General features: G+C 43.1%; 1 protein-coding gene across 3 annotated transcripts in view; it reads right to left on the bottom strand.

Moving 5' to 3' along the window:
• Window positions 1-19,559, bottom strand: part of LOC127574551 (transcription initiation factor TFIID subunit 4-like) — a 118,388-nt gene that overhangs the window by 80,368 nt on the left and 18,461 nt on the right. For 2 of the 3 annotated variants that reach the window (XM_052023627.1, XM_052023628.1), the window contains exons 7-9: window positions 16,666-16,869; window positions 14,143-14,278; window positions 10,457-10,574 (exon numbers count right to left, since the gene is read on the bottom strand). In XM_052023627.1, the coding sequence (XP_051879587.1) occupies window positions 10,457-10,574; window positions 14,143-14,278; window positions 16,666-16,869 (458 nt within the window). The remainder of the gene's footprint in view (window positions 1-10,456; window positions 10,575-14,142; window positions 14,279-16,665; window positions 16,870-19,559) is intronic. The other variant, XM_052023629.1, reaches the window with a different exon arrangement.

The raw sequence follows: 19,559 nt of genomic DNA, 5'->3' as shown, positions 1-19,559 counted from the left end.
TTGTACAACACCAAAGCAAAACCATCAAAGGATTTAGAGTGAATTAACTGGATGACAAGATGGTTCAAAGTTTGACACAATTCATGTTGTGCTGAAAACATGATCACTGCAGTTGCCTGGTCTATAGTCAGTGTTACTTCTATTTGTTGCAAAAAATGGCATTGTTCAGCATGGTGAAGCCATTCTCCCTCTTGAGCCTTGCCCACTCTGTGAAAAGCTATCCTATTAGTTGTCCATCTCTTTCATTGCCATGGACTTTCATCCCCTCATTTTTAAATCTTAGTGGAATTCTCCACCCTGCACCCCCAACTTAAGCAGAGAACCCATATAACTTAGCATGTGGAAAATTATTCTTCTGCATCTTCCCCCACTTTTGCTAATGAACATCAATCTTCATCATGCAGTCAATGACCCTTTTGGACATGCTTCTGTGTGTATCAAGGGTGCCAAGATGGAGATGGTTGAGAGCTTCAAGTTCCTAGGTGTAAACATCGGCAATAGCTTGTCCTGGTCCAACCACAGACACTATGGCCAAGAAAGCACACGAGCACCTCTACTTCCTCAGAAGATTAAGGAAATTTCGCATATCCCCATTACCTCTCACCAATTTTTATAAAATGTACATAGAAAGCATCCTATCCAGATGCATCACGGCTTGGTACGGCAACTGCTCTGCCTGAGACCCCGAGAAACTGCAGAGTTGGGGACACAGCTCAGCGCATCATGGAAACCCGCCTCCCCTCCATGGACTGTCTGCACTTCCCACTACCGTAGTAAAGCAGGCAATATATTCCAAGGCCCCACCCACCCCAGACATTCTCTTTCCTCCTCCCTCCCCCAACTCCTTTCATCAGGCAGAAGATACAAAAGGTTGAGAACACGTACCACCAGGCTCAAGGACAGCTTCTATGCCAATGTCCTAAGACTCTTGAATGGTCCCCTTGTACAATAAGATGGACTCTTGACCTCACAATCTACCTTGTTATGGCCTTGCACCTTACTATCCACCTGCACTGCACTTTCTCTGTAACTGTAACACTATTCTGATTATTTTCCCTTTGTACTACCTCAACCTATTTATCTATTTGTTTTGAAAATGGCCTGCAAAAGTTTTCCCACTGTATCCCAGTACATGTGACAATAATAAATTACACTTTACTTTGCAATTTTAAGTTGCATATATAATTGTGACTTGAGTCTTTTAGAAAAATTACATCAAAAATACAGCACAGAAACAGGCCCTTCGGCCCTGAGCCTTCATCAACCATCTGCACTAACCTGAATCAACTCATTAACACTAATTCTACATATATTCTTAGATTCCCCACATTCTACCATTCACCTACACACTTGGGACAATTTACAATGGCCAATTAACCCATCAACCCATACATCTTTTAGATGTGGGAGAAAACCAGAGTACACAGTCACAGGGAGAACGTCCAAACTCCATGCAGAGAGTACCAGAGGTCGGGACTGAACCCAAATCTGTGGTGCTGAGGCAGTGGCTCTCACGAGCTACACCACTGTGCCACCAAAAACTGGCACATTTACAGCTATTGTTTATATGTGATCAGTAGTAGTTTCTGGAGAACACTTGGAAAGCTGACTACCACTAAGTTCAACATACTGAAAAACAAAACATACCTCTAACCTACATTAGCAACTATGTATAATGACTTAGTAACAATATCCAAATTCAGAATTCTGTCAAAAATTCATTGTTCAGTTGCTTCAGGAGCTTTGAAAAATGCTTTACATTGTGATGTCACATTAGTGAGATTAAAAGAGGCTTACAACCAATGTCGGAGAATAGTCACAGAAAGATACAGCATGGAAACAGGCACTTCAGATGTGGACAGTGAGCTGATGTCGGAATAAAAATTTGTGTACAAACTGTCCAAAAAAGAAGTGTAATAATGACCAGATGAATTCTGTTTTCACGTTGTCAATTGAGAGGTGAAATATTAGGCAGGGCACTGGACAGAACTAGCCCTGCTCTCGTATAAATTAATGCCATGGCATTATGCGTATCCATCCAAGACAGGAGCTTGAAAGATGACATCAAGGATGTGTGCTCACTTAACCAGAGTTTTGTGCTGAAACCTCTAATGGAACCCACAACCTAATGGAAACCACAACCTAATGGCATTAAAGATTGCCAAAGTTAAATAAAATTATTCCATTGAGTCAGAACAGTTTCCCCAGATGTAATGCAAAGGTTCTTGACTACCTACTGCTTCAACAGCATTTGACACCTCTCCCCACTAGTCCCCCAAGGGAGGAGACTCAAACCTATTGTTTTTTTTTAATAATAATGTTTATTCGCTAAAAGCTCTACAAAAGGACAACCAGTGTCAATACACAACATCTAACATAGAAAGAAGAAACTAAGCAACAACATAACTACAGTAGATATAGCAAACTAATACTAACGGAACACACACGCAACACTACACCCACTCACGCAACACTTCAAATAAGAATCGCGTTTGTACTACCCATGACACACGCGATCCCGAGGGGGCCCAGCGATGTGCGGAACTCGGCCAGGGGTGCCCGCAGAGACAGCGTGCTCCCTTTCCAAAGGACACCCGCGCGCACATGTAAGCATGAAAGATGGGCAGGCAGGCCAACCTGCCGGAACCCTCGGCCGCCCACCGCCGCGTCCCATGGATGGCCCAGCTTGGCCAGGCCCAGCAGAAGACCCACCAGGTGATCCTCCGCGCACCCCGCACCGGGTGCCCGTAAACCAAAAGCGCCGGGCTGAAGTGCAGCCAGAACTTAAGCAGCAGCCCCCGCAGATACACAAAGAGAGGCTGCAACCTCTCGCACTCCACGTACGCGTGGTACACCGTCTCCTCCTGGCCGCAGAAGTGACAGGCGGCCGGGGTGTCAGTGAACTGGCTCAGAAAACGGTTTGCACGGCACTGCCCGGTGCAACACCCTCCACCGCAGGTCCCCGATGTACAGCGGGAGGACTCCCGCGTAGAGAGACCTCCACCAAGGACCACACCCCCCCCCCCCCCCCCCCCCCGCCGCCAAGACAGCCCGCCACGGCGTGTCCGGCCAGCAGACCAGGGCGAGGAAGTGAAAGGTGTGCAGGAGCAGCCCGTACAAGAACCACAAGAACCACCTCGGCACCTCGTGGAATGGCACCTTCGGCCTGGTCCTCTAGGCGGCTCAGTTTGTGCTGCGCTGCCTCCCACGTGAGACGCCGGGCCCTGGGCCCAACCAGCAAATCTCCGGCAGGGTGAGGGCCGGTGTGGCCGGGACCCCCCCGGCACCTGCCGCGACTGGAGGGGGAGCAGCCACACACTCGCCGCACGACACCACGCCCCACACCCGCATCAGATCCTCGGTAGAACCCTGGGCAGCTCCCACAGAGTGGCACGGCTGACACCCGCTGCCGGGAGGCGCGCCCCGGCGGAGGAAACTCAAACCTATTGTTCAAGAGCTGAGACAATTCAGCACTATACTAAAATAGGATTCAGTTGTAACCTCAAGAATTTGAGCTTAAGTGAATCATTAAGCCGCAGAGCTTTTCACTTTACAGAGCTCTGTAGTTGGTACAAAGCCTTGTGGAAACTAGGTTTGATTAGCTTCAACACATTGTTCATCAGCTGCTGGCCCAGTGGATGTTTACACTATGTTACAGGCACTGGGTTGGCTTTGGTACCACTGCCCTCATTAACTCAGCCTGTACTTTCAACAACCCAAAGCCCATGAAGCAAGTGACATAGAATACATTGTGGAGATTCCCAAGTCCCCCTTGTTTTTTTAGGATGAAAAGCTAAACATTGGTTAAAAATAACAGGAACTGCTGGAAACTCAGCTCATTGAGGAATTCCATTTATAACCATCAGGAACTGAGGTAATAGGAATGCCCAAGACGGCTGATCCTCATCACCTCTGCTCACTGGAGGGGTCAGTCAGGTGATGCTGCATCTGCTCTGGATAACCAGAAATGTACCCACCATCTTCCCAAACAACTCTTTGCCACACTTCAAAGCCTTAAATGCTACGATAGCTATCCAAACGATCAAAGGAAACCTGCAGGCACACAGGCATCTTCTCAAAACAAGATGCAATCCTTTCAACAATACCATCCTTCAAATTGAAAGGGCAACTAGTCAGGACACACGTCAGTTTGGCAGCATTTCACAGGACTGATCATTCATTTGATTCACAGTTGATCAATTTGATCCCACCTCAACGCATTAACCCACCGTTGTTATGTTGTGTTTCACTGGCCGTGTGTTAATCAGCACCAATTGCTGAACTTTGACTCCCAGTCTCAGCAGCTTTTTATTGCGGAGATAGAGATTAGGGGATGTCACCCAGATTTCCATCTTCCAAAACATGGTTCTGGGACTTCACTCTTTCATACTTCTCATAGGAGATCATTTGGCCAATCAGGTTTACACTGTATCAGAGAAATCCCCCAATTACTAGATTTCTGTAACTGATTCTCAACCAAAGGACTTATCGACTCTCCACCCCCCAGTTCTCCGACTACCCACTTACACAAGAGGTAATATAGTGTGGCCAATTAGTCTTCCAACCAGCCTTGTCTTTTTGTGTTTCCTTGTTTTGGACTCTACTACACTAAGTCACTCATTAGGTGTACTCAACACCTCAGTGCCAATTGGGATGGGAGGCAGTTCATGTGAAGCATAAACACCAAAGCCCAGATGGATGGAATTGCTCGATTCCATTTTGTAAACTCTTATATAATTGGATGATCCCTTAATCTTCTCTACAGTATTCATCTTTTCAAACTGTCCTCAATCTTTCAGGTGTGGTATCATAGTGGTAAATCCATGTTGAGTCCACATTCCAGAACAACTATTCTCCTGGAAATGTGTGTCCAGAATTGAATACAACATGCCTGTCGCACTTCCAGGAATTCTACTGACTGTATTCCATCCTTCTTGAATTGAAAGGTAACCATCCAATTAACTTTTTAAATATTTGTGCATTTGCTTTGTATAGCATCGCAAGAGGCTGCAGGTGGTACACTCAACTAGTTCCATTGTGAGCACAACCCTCCCACCAGAGGACATCTTAAAGAGGCGGGGTCTCAAGGAGGAGGCATCCATCACCAAGGACCCTCACCATGCGGGACATGCGCTCTTCTCATTACTACTAATCAGGGATGAGGTATAGGAGCCTGAAGACCCACACTCAACATTTCAGGAACAGTTTCTTCCCCCCGCCATCAGATTTCTGAACGATCCATGAACACTACTACTTCACTATACCTTTTTCTGCACTACTTATTTTTGTAATTTGTAATTTACTGCTGCCACAAAACAACAATTCCATGACATACAAGTCAGTGATAATAAACACAATTCTGATTCTAAATTTTTCTGTAAGAGACTTAAAAAAAACACTGCTATTCTACATTTCACAACTGCTCACCAGTATGAACACTGACTCCAAGTACAGACCATTGGCTCAAATGCACCACAGTTCCTTGAACCCACAAGCTCCCTGCACCCACAGGGATAGAGAAATATTGCAATCCATGGTCAGCAGGTACCCAACCACAAATGTGCACCAAACTACCAATTCTACATTTTGGTAGATTGTCAATTTCCATTGCATCTAGCTTTCTAGGTCTTAACCTATGAAATCCCTTCCTTCAACAAATCTCTTTGGAGGCTATGTCAAATTATTTTTGCTACTGTTCCATAAGGATCTTGGAACATTCTACTATACTAAAAGGTTGCCAAGTTGTTGCAGTTAATCTCAGTGGTTGTCCTGAGTTTCAAAGCTTATATGCCTGGTGCTCTGTCTACATTTCTCACTGCCTCGGTAAAGCAGCCAACATAATCAAAGACCCCACTCAGCCTAGACATTCTCTCTTCTCCCCCTCCGGACCGGGCAGAAGATACAAAAGCCTGAAAGCACGTACCACCAGGCTCAAGGACAGCTTCTATCCCTCTGTTATAAGACTATTGAATGGTCCTCTGGTACAATAAAATGAAACTCTTGACCTCACAATCTACCTCATTATGACCTTGCACCTTATTGTCTGCCTGCATTGCACCTCTCTGTGTAACTGTAACACTTTATTCTGCATTCTGTTATTGTTTTCCCTTGTACTACCTCATGGCACTGTTGTAATGAGATGATCTGTATGGACGGTATGCAAGACAAGTTTTTCACTGTACCTCTGTACATGTAAAAATTATAAATAATTTACCAATTTGAATTTGGTTGGTGGACCCCCCAAAGAAAAACTTCCCCAGAATCTACAGCCAAGACCAATGCTTGACTCACCGCCACTTTCACCTGTATAACCCCACCTTCCACCAAGACACAACAGAAGATAGAGTTCAATGCCGAACGATGAAAAATAAAAATGGTGACCTCTGTCTGTGTGCAACTTCTTTGGGTTGTGATCAGAGCAGAAATCAGGTCAACACTCCAAATCAGATTGCACTAGTAGAAAAATTTATGGAAAAGGGCAAACGAATGCTTGCACATACACTAACTGCAATACCAACCAAGCAGTCAGCATGGTAAGCACAAGAAACATGTGTAAATAAAAATATTAAAATAAATACCTGTAATAATAGCCTGTCCTGGTCCAACCACATAGGTGCCACGGCCAAGAAAGCTCACCAGCGCCTCTACTTCCTCAGGAGGCTAAAGAAACTTGGCATGTCCCCTTTCACACTAACTTTTATCAATGCACCCATAGAAAGCATCCTATTTGGATGCATCACGACTTGGTACAGCATCTGCTCTGTCCGGGACCACAAGAAACCGCAGAGAGTCGTGGACACAGCCCAGCACATCACGGAAACCAGCCTCCCCTCCATGGACTCTCGTCTATACGTCTTTGCTGAAACAGCCAGCATAGTCAGAGACCCCACCCACCTTGGTCATTCTTTCTTCTCCCCTCTCCCATCTGGCAGAAGATACAAAAGCCTGAAAGCACATACCACCAGGCTCAAGGACAGCTTCTATCCCATTGTGATAAGACTATTGAACGGTTCCCTTAAACAATATGGATTCTTGACCTCACAATCCACCTTCTTATGACCTTACTCCTTATTGTCTACCCTTAAGTTGTGACACTTTAGTTTGTATTCTGTTATTTTTACCTTGTACTACCTCAGTGCACTGTGTAATGAATTGATCGTATGAAAGACAAGTTTTTCACTGCATCTTGGTACAAGTGACAATAATAAACCAATACCAAATACCCCTCCTCCTAATACTACACTTAGTTTGGGGCCAGATGAGAAACTACCAGTGAGCAGTGATAGGATAGTTACTCAGTTATCTTCAAATAGTCAAGATGATCCATTAATACAAGTTACAATATTTTTTGTATCTTTTAATTAAGTCATTCAATTGTCTAAGCAAGTTATTCATTAATAACCTGATTTATTCTGCCATGTGCTTTCTTACACACGTGCAAGAGAACAACAGATTCAGGTCACAAGGTTCTGTCACACAGGCAGGCAGAGTCTCAAGCCCAGTCAGGACAGAAGATAGAACTCACCCTATAGATGAACCATAAAAGAATTGGATGTGCACACAAAATAAGGAGGACTATCCTATGACCCTCTGAGACAGTTCTGCAATTCGATGATTGCAGCTGACATTTTTCAACCCTCCTTTCCCAACAAATACCAATTTCCTTTCATTCCTTCAGTGTCCAGAAAGTATCCAGCTTGAATATGACCATCTATTGAGGTGAACTATGCTCACAGGTTCACAGTCTTGAGTGAAAAAGCTCCATTTGTTCCTACAACCCTGCCTAATCCTTGGTTCACCAGCCAAATCCAAGCATCCGCACTGCAGACCATGCAAGGATTAAATGAAATGAAGATAAAAGTAACCAGTTTTAGAACTGAAAAGCAGTGCAAGGTGATTAATTGAAGAACTCTTAAGTGACGTGGTCAAATGGGTTGTTTTTCTAGTTAAGATTCCAAGTATTGAACAGTTTACAGTGCCAATCTTTTAGTCTAATGGGTCGGACTCTGTATGGCACACGTTTGTGGGCTCACCCATTAAAATCTTTTGGAATTAGTTTCATGCATGTAGTCAAATCTGAGAATTAATTAGCAGTTTCATATTTCAAGCAGAAAATTTCCACACAACAGCTTCACGTATGGAGGGTATGAAACAATCAATTGCAAACACGTGTACCTGAAGCACAGTGTGCTCCATAGATTAAAGGGCTGATGGAGGCAACCACAAACAGAGCTAAAAGAATGGTTCCTACAATATGTAATGATGCAGACAGCATTTTAGTCTCAAGATTACGTCCTCCTGCTCTACAATGTGCCAGGTGTACTAACCACACAATTCCATACATGGGAACTCATTCTCTTAACAAGGCTCTGCCTTCAGAAACAAATACTGAATATACAGTGCTACATTTTAAGCACTCAAGGCCTTGATGGGATTTACCCCATTAACAATTGCAGACTACTCAGCAATTAACTTGGATGAAGTTGTGTGGTAGTTATCTTGAAGTATTTACCTCTCATTCACCACACTGAATTGATTAATGATGCCCTACAATGTCAACCAAAGCTTGCTTCAAATCGTCATTAGATCACAAACATCCATAACCAATGCCAACAGCTGACCACAAATAGGTCTGGTTCTGTCTATTGTATAGATTAGTCCTCCATTACAGTCTGGGTGAATAAGTACTCTTCCAAGAAAAAAGTGCCATGGATTATTTTACTTCTAATTGGGGGGGGATGAATGCAAGAAAGGCAACTGTTTATTCTTCAGTGTAACTGGACAGTGTGGTCCTGTACAAGTTCCAGCCTCGATCTTGAAGTGGGGCTCAAACTCCAATACACACACACACAGAGCTCGGATCAGTTTGATATTTCCAAACTAATGTTTCAGAGATCCAAGGAGCACAAGAAGCAGTGACCTGTCCATAAATCTCCACAGTCCAGGTCAGTGCCTGGTGTGAAATAACATGAAAGCCCATTCGGAAGTAGCAACTCAGTTAAAATCAAGTTACCTGGGAACCATATTTCAATTACTGTTGAATGGAGGCACCCAAACTTCAACCTTGCCTTTCCATGTGAGGGATAGTTGCTCAGGGATACAGAACTCTGCTCATTTCTTAAGAACAATTCTTATGTTGCTATTGCCCAACTCCCTACCACAAGCTACCTGAATCCAAGGTACATTTTAAGTCCATTGTAAAACTTTGTGTTGAATTTTAACTCCTGGCTTCACATTGTTGGAATGCAGTCAAATTTTCCTCATTTGTTATGCACCTTGAGTTCTAATACAGTTGACAGTAAAATACTAGCTTAATGCTGCAGTGAAAACATCTGTGAAAAAGAGAAACTCTATTAGTGTTTCAAAAGCCCACTTCTCTTTCTTCAGATGCTGCCCGACCTGCTGAGTCCAGCAACTTTTGCTTCAGATTTCCAGCTTCTGCAGTTTTTTAAAAAACTTTCATTATATTAATGCAAGTTGCTGATAACATCCCAAAGATTATGGCTTACAATACCACCATCTTCAAACTCCCCTCCAGGCCACACACTGCCCAGACCAGGAAACACACAACCATTGTTTTACCATAGCCAGGTTAAAAGCACGCAACTGCCTAATCCAACTGCACTCTGGGTGCACCCGCACCACATGAATGTGACCCACCACCTCCTTCAAAGAAGAATAAATGCTGGGATTATGGACACCACTGGGAAAGCAAATTAATTACAAAAGCACTTTTGTGCTCCGTACAACTTTTCAATTGGTTTCCAGTCTTTGAATAGGCAAGTAGAATTACACAATCAATCTAGAATCGGCCAAGACTGGAGGCTCAATGAACTGCGTGGCCAACTTGCAATTTTCTGCTTGTTTAGCCAACTTCACTCAGTCTATCCAGCAAACCTTCTCACAGCTACCATCAGGCAGGAGGTACAGGAGCTTGGTCCCACACGACAAGATTCAAGAACAACTACTTCCCTTTAACCATTTGGTTCTTGAACCAACTGGCAGAACTCTAATCATTGACTCAGTACAGCAACACTATGATCACTTTGCACTACCATGGATTGTTTTTTTTGTTTGTTTTGTGTTCATTCTTGTAAGATTTGTGTACAATTTATGTTTCTCTTGTGAATGCTACTTGTATGATGCTATGTGCCTGTGATGCTGCTGCAAGTAAAGTTTTCATTGGACTTGTGTATAAGGTAATAAATTTGACTTTGAAAGGAAATTAAAATGTCTCACAGGACTACAATGCACCAATCGCACTGGGTTCCCACAGGCTGCTTATGCCTTGCTTCTTCTCACCAGTCTACAATGACCATATTTTAGTGCTGTCCTTCCCAGCACAGTTTATTCAATGAGTGATACACTAAGGCTGCACAAAATCGAAATGGAACCAAAAAAGATGCACAATTCTGCGAATGATCATTTTCATAGCACTTGTATTAACAGCTTTTACCTGAAAGAAGTGCCTCCAACTTCCTTTTTGAATCTTTCATCAGTTGAGGCATGCACGAGAACACTTGAATTCCCATTTGCTTGTACAGTTGGTACTTTTACTACTGAAGTCACAGGGCCTGAATGTAGAAAGCAAAGTTTTCTCTTGAAACTCAGTCCATCCAAACCACATTAAAACTAACAAAGCACTTGACAGACAGCATTCACTCTGGTACTGTAGAAAATACAGGACAGGGATACAGCCAGTGACAATGGCAGCAATTATTGTCCATCCAGGATTGCCCACAAACTGGAGGCAATTACTCACCAATCACATTAGATTGGTCAGTAGATTTCCTTCAAAGGATATTAGCAAGCTAGAATTATTAGAAACGTAGAAAACCTACAGCACAATTCAGGCCCTTTGGCCCACAAAGCTGTGCCGAACATATCCCTACCTTAGGGATTACTAGGCTTACCCACAGCCCTCTATTTTTCTAAGCTCCATGTACCTATCCAGGAGTCTCTTTAAAGACCCTATCGTATCCACCTCCACCACCATTAGCAGCAGCCCATTCCACGCACTCACCACTCTGAGTAAAAAAACTTACCCCTGACATCTCCTCTATACCTATTCCCCAGCACCTTAAACCTGTGTCCTCTTGTGGCAACCATTTCATTGCATTTTAAAAGATAATGATTCAAAGGAATTTGGCAGTCTCACTTTCAGACATTGGAACATATTAGGAGATATTAGAATAGATGACAAAAAGCTAAATAAAAAGGTGCATTCTTACAGGGATCGCACATTTCCCCTGGGTGTTCCAGCTTCCTCCCACATCCCCAAAATGTGCTGGTAGATTACCTGGCTGCTGCAAATTACCCCTGTTGTGGGCAAGTGACAGGAGAACCAGGAAGGTATGGATGGGAACGAGAGAGAAAAGGCAATAGTGAAATAAGTGGGAGAATGGAATTGATGCAATTACTCAGGGCCCATGTACCAAAGTAAATCAAATACAAGAATTCAAATACTACCATCTATAAAGAGGCTAATCCAGCCAAGCTTTGGATACGGGCATTGAATTAATCCCATAACTGCTTTTCCCATAAACATTCAAAATTCCCCAGTTCTCCTTTTCAAGCATATGCAGTTCTTGTGGACCTTAAGGCTGAACCAGTTTAAGAGGAATAGATAGAGTGGACAGCCAGCGCCTCTTTCCCAGGGCACCAATGCTCAATACAAGAGGGCATGGCTTTAAAGTAATGGGTGGGAAGTTCAAGGGAGATATCAGAGGAAGGTTTTTTACCCAGAGAGTGGTTGGGGCATGGAATGCACTGCCTGGGGGTGGTGGTGGAGGCAGGTACATTGGTCAAATTCAAGAGATTACTAGATAAGCATATGGAGGAATTTAAAAATAGAGGGATATGTGGGAGGAAGGGGTTAGATAGTCTTAGGCGAGGTTTAAAGGTCAGCACAACATTGTGGGCCGAAGGGCCTGTATTGTGCTGTACTGTTTTGTTCAGCGTTCATTATACATTAGGTGGTGAATTCCTGATCACAGACTCACTGTACCAAAATATTTCACGTAGTTTAATTGCTTTCACCAATTAGTCTTCCCTCCATTATTTGTTCCCCGACTCTTAAAAATCTTCATGATCTTCAACATTTCTATTCCATATCTCCCCACATCTTTTCTCCAAGGAAAACAATTCCAGATTCTCCTGTTGAACACAAATGAAGTCCCTCAATACTCAGCAAATTCTACTAAAGCTCCTCTGCACATGCTCTCTAATGCGTGACAAACTTCCCAAACCGTGGAGTCCAGAACTGGACAAGTGTTCCATCCACGGGAGATCATGCTTTATGAAATATCACTTGCTTGCTTTTGAATTTTCTTCACTAGTAATAAAACCGGAGATACAATATGCCTCTTATAAAAACCCTTCTCAACTAGACAAAGACTTATGTATGTAAAACCCAGGTCTCAGATTCTGCCCCATCACATCTTTTTGTTACAAGTCACTCGTGGGCTGTTAGCATTGCTGGTGATTATATCACTTATTGCCAAATTGATGCTTTGAAACAAGTGAAGTCGCAAGACCATTTAGAGGGCAGTTTTGTGGCAATCACACAGCTGTGCATTGGTACACACAGGTCAGACTAGATAAAGACAACAGATTTTTCCACCACAGGTCTTTACGACACTCTGGTTGTTTACGGTTTCGATGATACTAGCTTAACCGAATTTCAACACCAGAGTGGCCTGGTAGGATCTTGACCATCTTTCCATCAATAGTCCACTGTCACCATACCCTAGTTTGGAGCAACACACAAAATACTGGAAGAACTCAGTGGGTCAGGCAAGATGTATAGAGAAGTGGACTATCGACATTTCAGGTTGAAACCCTTCACCTGGACTGGGCGCAGTGCAGTGGCACGCGCACCTGTAATACGGCTACTCAGAGGCAGTGGCTGTTGGATTGCTCGTGGCCAGGAGTCCTCTGGGCCTGCGGGCTGTGCAGATCGGGTGTCCTCCTGAACTTGGGCATCAGCGTGGTGCCTCCGGAAGAATCAGGGTTCACCAGGTTGCGTAGAGTCCTGATGAAGGGTCTCAATCCAAAACATCAACTGCCCATTTCTCTCCACAGATGCTGCCCGATCTGCTGAGTTCCTCCAGCACTTTGTCTGTTGCTCCAGATTCCAGTATCGGCAGTCTCGTGTTTCCTGTATAGTCCAAAGTTTGTTACTTTCACTATTCCTCCTAAAAGTTACTACTTCACTTTGTATTAAACTTGTATCTCCAATGTATTTGACCATTTCAAATAATTTTTCCATTACTTCCTCGTGTCTTCTACAATCCATTCCACTTATTACCCTTTGGGCTTATAAAGGCATCATCAGCAAAGCTTGAAAGATTTGATTTCACAGAACACACTAAGTGAATGACAGGTTTTAAAATGCCAATTGGATGTTAGAATCATTCATACTACAATAAAGCATTAATCTAGTCCAATCCAAGGATCTGAAGGATAAAAACAATCTGGAGGAAAAGTGAAAAAACATTTAAGGAAAGATTCCAACTCCTTCAGCCTGACTCATCTGTTCCTTTCAATTCCATAGCATCCAGGACTAGTTTAGCCCAAGACCATAGTCAATGCAGCTCTTCAGTTGCTCATCTCTCTGCTACCATCGCTGCAATTGTCAGCATGCCAACAGCAAACAGAATGGGCTTGGTGGAGCACAGAACAAGTCAAGGGGCAGCAAACCCTGGTGGGATTGTCTCTATCCAAGATGTCTGTGGAGGCTCCGTCACTGACTATATTCAAGACAGGGTTTGATAATTTGGATATCAAGGGATGGATATTGGATTAGTGCAGAAAAGTGGCAGATGTAAAAAGACCAGCCACGATCTTATTGAATGGTGGAGCAGGCACAAGGGGCTGGGTGGTCAGCTCTTGTTCAATGCCTCTTGATGATATTGGAGAACAGTTGAGAATTAAGACCCAGGTAATGTTGCACCCAATCACAACTCCAACTTCATCCCCACTCCATATACCTAGATTTTAGAAACCTACACTAGTAGCTATCAGTATTCTAAGTAGCTGGCAGAAAAATTCAAGTGCACAACTTGATCTCTAACACCACCAGCAGCCACACGTCACAATTTGGTTAAATTATTACCCAACAGCTTCTGCACACGTCCTTACCTCCTTGAATCGCTTTGACTTGGATTTGCGATACAGGCACAGTGATGTGGTTTAGAGGTCTTTGCAAAGTCACTGTTTGTGTCCTTGGCAGTATGCTTTCTTGTGTTTTGGTAAGTGCTCCAGACTGCTGGACTACCTGCAAGTGAATCGAATCAGGGTGAGGCAAGTGGGCTGTACTCTGGAGGATAAAACCCATGTTGCAAACTCTGGCTTCTACATAGGAATTTTTTTGTATACAATTCTTTTTCTACTTAAACATCAAAAGGCACCCAACACTGTTCCTGTTGCTTGAAACATGGCCACAGCAAATTTTCCCAATACTAAACGTAAAAATACAGATCAAAGTTGATCATTGATAGAATCATCCTCAGGAGACCATTTTAGGGGTATGAAAAACAACAGCTTAGATTAACATCTGAAACCAGGGTTCAAATTCACCACTGCAGTGACACAGAACAGGCATACCATCTCTGCACCAACCATGATGCCAATCTAAACTAACCCTATCTGCCTGCATATTGTCCCTCTATTCCGTTTGTTCAATTATCTAAGTGCCTCGGATGTTGCTACTGGATCTGCTTCTACCACCTCCCCTGGCAGCACGTACCAGGCATCGACCACTTTGTGCAAGGGAATCAGTATTCAGTTAAATAATCTGGAATTAAGCTCAGTTAATTAAATCTGGAGTAATTGCAGTTTAGCTATTATTGGGATGTCAAAGGACAACATTTAATGGCCATCCCCATTTGTATTTGAGGAGATGATTCATTCGCTGAAGTTAAGGAGCTCCCGCCTTGTTACTTGGGTGGGGTACAGTATTGACTTGTTATCACCGAGTAGTTTGCTTGGTCATTTCAGAGGTCAGTTAGGAGTCAAGTCCAGCCATGTAGACTTAGACATGGGCCCAGGTAAATGAATTCAAAGGGCTTGATGAGTTAAGTTTTACAAGAACCTGATAAGTTTATAAATGGTATAGGTGACAAGGAACCTAAGTTCCTGTTTGATTCCATTAATTGAATTTAAATTCCCCAGATACCACTATGGGACTAATACATCCAGATCTTTGACTGCTTCTACTGTTACTACGACCTTCAAATTAGCTTGTCATCAGAAATTATCTGTGTCTTTCGGGGAAGGATAGTAAATCTGACTACTTTGCGTCATCTTCCCTACAAGCACCTTCAGACCCATACTAAAATATGGTTGACCTTCAAATGCCTGTTAGCCCTGGAAGTTCCTCCTGTATAAGAAACTAAGAACTTTAAAAGCTGGAGGTAAGCTACTACTTCAAAGGGTATTTAAGGATGGGCACTCAAAGATGTTTTACATCATTTATATAGCACGTGTGAGACAACATGAAATATTGCACTGATCTTCCAACTGGAGGGAGAATGTACTTGCTATTAAGGGAGTGCAGCAAAGGGTCACCAGACTTATTCCTGGGATACGGATAGGGGTGAGGAGTTATTCTTTGGAGAAGTCATTAAGCAGACTGGACCTACTCTCTGGAATGAGTGGTGATCTCTTGAAACACAGAAGATTCCTATAGGGCTTAACAGGGTAAATGGAGGGATAGCATTTTGCTCCGTTAGGGTATGTGGAAGTACAGATCAGTGTCTCAAAGCAACAGGTTGGCAATTAAGGATAGAGATTAAAAAAAAAATTCTTCACCAATAGGGAGTGGACCTTGAATTCTCTACCCAATAAGTCATGGAAGCTCTATTGTTGAGAATACTCAAGACAAATTTCTAAATTCTCCATCTCCCCTGAAACAGGCTGCCCGGGGTGGCACAAGCAGACATGACAGTGGAAGTTAAGAGGCTTTTAGATAAGGTGCATGAATATACAAGGAATGGAAGGGATATGGATCCTGTGTAGGTAGAAGGGATTAGTTTAATTTGGCATCATGTTTGGCACAGACATCGTGGGCCGAAGGGCCTGTTCCTGTGCTGTACTGTTCTATATTCAGATCATTAAGCAACGTGGGGTCAAGCGTGGGATGAAAAATTTGCCACTACCTTATCAAATGGTGGAGCAGGTACAAGGGGGCTAATACCCTGCTCTATTACATGTGCTTTTATCTGAAACACTGTCCTGGCCAACACCATTTCCCACAGAAGAATAAATAAGACCATTTGGCCTACGATACAGGATATATAAACATACAAGAGCTGGAGTCAGTCACTTGAAGCCAGCTCCACCACTAAGATCACATCTAATCTAATTGTGATCTCATGACTGCTCTTTGAAGCCAGCTAGCTGCATCCTTCCCAGTTCCTTTCCCAGTTCCTCTCCATGTGCGTATCACATTCCCTTTTAAAGTTACTATTGAATCTGCTTCCACCAGTCTTTCAGGCAACGCATTTCAGATCATGCATTGAAATTGCCATCTTCTCGCTTCTTTAGTCAAATACCTTGAAAGGTATGATGTTTCAGTCACGTATTGATAACAGTGATTTATAAATAGCCTTCCTTACAATTCCACAAGCAATTCTGTGCAACAGTAGTGTGGGTCATACTTACCATCTGTGCCTTGGCCTGCAGGGGTTTTGCCTGCTGCGCAGCACTAGTCGCTGTGACCGTCCTTACAGCCTGCTCGAGGTTGGGTGGCTTGGATAGTCCAGATACAGTGGCAAGCGTGGTGGCTGGAGTTGCAGGTTTCTGTAGGCACTGCTGAATGAAGGCCTGGGAGTTTGGCATCAGTTTCCGTAAGGCAGGTAAACTTCGCTGTGGGACGAAGAGTTGACACAAGAGAGATTATTGGTTCAAGTTTCAGAACAGCTGTATATAGCTTCTGGACTGCTAATTGAGGTCTGAACTAATGATCCACATAAACAAGCCGATATCTTCCAATGCAGCTGGGGAATTTAAATTCAGTTAATTAAGTAAATCTGGAACATTAGAAAACACTAATGATGTGACCATGAAACTATGAGATTGTCAGAAATCCCATCTGGCTCAGTTATGGGCTTCAGGGAAGGAAACTTGCTGTCCTCATCCAGTGTGGCCTACTTGTAACTTCAGGTGTCCGAAACAAGGCTTGTCTCTGGCTGTGTAGTCCTGTATTTTTGTTGCAACTTACTGAACCATTTCAGAGCACTTTCATCACACAAGCCACAGTAGTTCAAAAGGTAGTGGCAGTGAGCTGCTATCTCAAGGCAATTCAGGATGGGCAGTAATTGCTGGTCTTGCTAGATGTCCACAACCAGTGTATGAATAAGGAAGCTTGAAGCCTTTTTACATAAGCACAATTATCTTAACATCGATGCCTTTCCAATTAACTCAAGCTAAAATGAAACCACAAAGTTTACAATAGCCACAAGATATCAAGCAGCAGAGATTAAATTGATACACCAACTTCAGTTATTAGCTTTAGAATGAGTGAACAAGTCTTGGGGTACATTCGACATGTTAACTATTTTTTTCTTTCCATGGATGTTGCCTGATCTGCCTTATGTTTTTCACCTCAAGTTTTGCTACAACAGTAGGTGTAATTTGTCATACTTGTCCAATTTATTGGAATTCTTTGTGCTATGGATAAAGGGGAAAAACAGTGGATGTACGTAGAACATACAGGCCCTTCAGCCCACGATGTCTGCGCCAAACATGATGCCAAATTAAACTAAATCTCTTCTGCCTGCACATGATCCATCTCCCTCCATTCCCTGCACGTTCATGTGTCTAATAGCCTCTTAAATGCCATTATCATATCTGCTTCCACCACTGCCCCTGGCAGCCCGTTCCAGCCCAGGCACCAACCACTGTTAAAAAAAAATTGCCCTGCACGCCTCCCTTAAACATCCCCCCCCTCCCCCCCCGACTTAAAGCTACGTCCTCTAGTATTTGACATTTCTACCCTGGAAAAAGACTATCTACCCGGTCTCTCAGAATTTTATAAACTTCCATCAGGTGTCCCCTCAGCCTCCAACGTTCCAGAGAAAACAACCCAAGTTTGTCAAACCTCTCCTTACGACTAATACACTGTGAACCAGGCAGCATCCTGGTGAACCTCTTCTCCACCATCTTTAAAGCCTCCACATCCTTCCTGTAATGGGGCAACCAGCACTGCACACAATACTCTATGTGCAGCAAACCGAAGTTTTATTTTGCTGCAACATTAAGTGGATATACTATATTTAGAATTATTAGAAATTTATTATGGAAAACAAAACATGCTTCAGGAGGTAACATTTTGGATGGGTATAAGATTGGCTGGTTAATAGGAATCAACATGTAGAAATGGGAATTTTTCCATTTGGCAAGATGTAACAAGCAGTGTGCCATAGGGACCAGTACTGGGCTCTTTATAAAAATGACTTCGATGAAGAAACCCAGGGTATAAGATGCTAAATTTCCTGATGACTCAAATATTGTAGTAAATAAGCTGTGAATAAGGAGACTGCAAAAATATGTTAAGTGAATCAGCAAAGATCCGGAAAATGCATTACAGAAAAGGAAATGGAAAATTGTCAATTCAGGCACAAATAAAACACGTTATCCAAATGGTAAGTGACTGCAGAGTTCTGAAAAGTAGAGGGATTGGATTCCAATTCAATTATTCACAAAAGGCTAGTATACAGGTAAAATAATTAGGAAAATTATTTATTTATAGAACTGAATACAAAAGTAGAAGATAATGCCAAAGTTATATGGGGAACCAGCAAGAGCACATCTATAGTACTGTGAATAATGTTAATTTACTGGAAGCGGTTTGGGCAAAAAGCTTACTTGACCAGTACCTAGAATGGGCGAGTTACCTTTGCAGAAAGTAAATTGGTTTATTATTTTCACTATACATGTGACAAACTTGTTTTGCATGCCAGATCATTTCATCACATCAGTACAAAGGAAAAACAAAAACAGAATGCAGAATACAGTGTTACAGTTACAGAGAAAGTGCAGTACAGGTAGATAATAAGGTGCAAGGCCCTAACAAGGTAGGTTGTGAGGTCAAGAGTCCATCTTATTGTACTTGGGGACTGTTCAATAGTCTTATAATAGTGGGATAGAAGCTGTCCTAGAGCCTGGTGGTATGTGCTCTCAGGCTTTTGCATCTTCTGCCCAGAGTTTAGTTTCATATCTATCGATGTTAATGTTGGGCAGGCATGGTAGTGTAGTGGTTAGCATAATGCTATTACAGCGCCAGCGACCCCGGTTCAATTCCCGCTGCTGTAAAGAGTTTGTACGTTCTCCGTGTCTGCGTGGGCTTCCTCCAGGTGCTCCGGTTTCCTCTCACATTCTAAAGACGTACTGGTTAGGAAGTTGTGGGCATGCTATGTTGGCGCCAGAAGCTTGGTGACACTTGCGGGCTGCCCCCAGAACACTCTATGCAAAAGATGCATTTCTCTGTGTGTTTCGATGTACATGTGACTAATAAAGATATCTTTAAAACTAAAGGGCTGCCCATTTAAGAAATG

This window comes from Pristis pectinata, chromosome 9 (assembly GCF_009764475.1).
Source record: "Pristis pectinata isolate sPriPec2 chromosome 9, sPriPec2.1.pri, whole genome shotgun sequence".
In the NCBI taxonomy this organism is placed as follows: Eukaryota; Metazoa; Chordata; class Chondrichthyes; order Rhinopristiformes; family Pristidae; genus Pristis; species Pristis pectinata.
The sequence above is the reverse complement of the archived record's forward strand: the minus strand, read 5'-3'. Positions and strand labels throughout refer to the sequence as shown.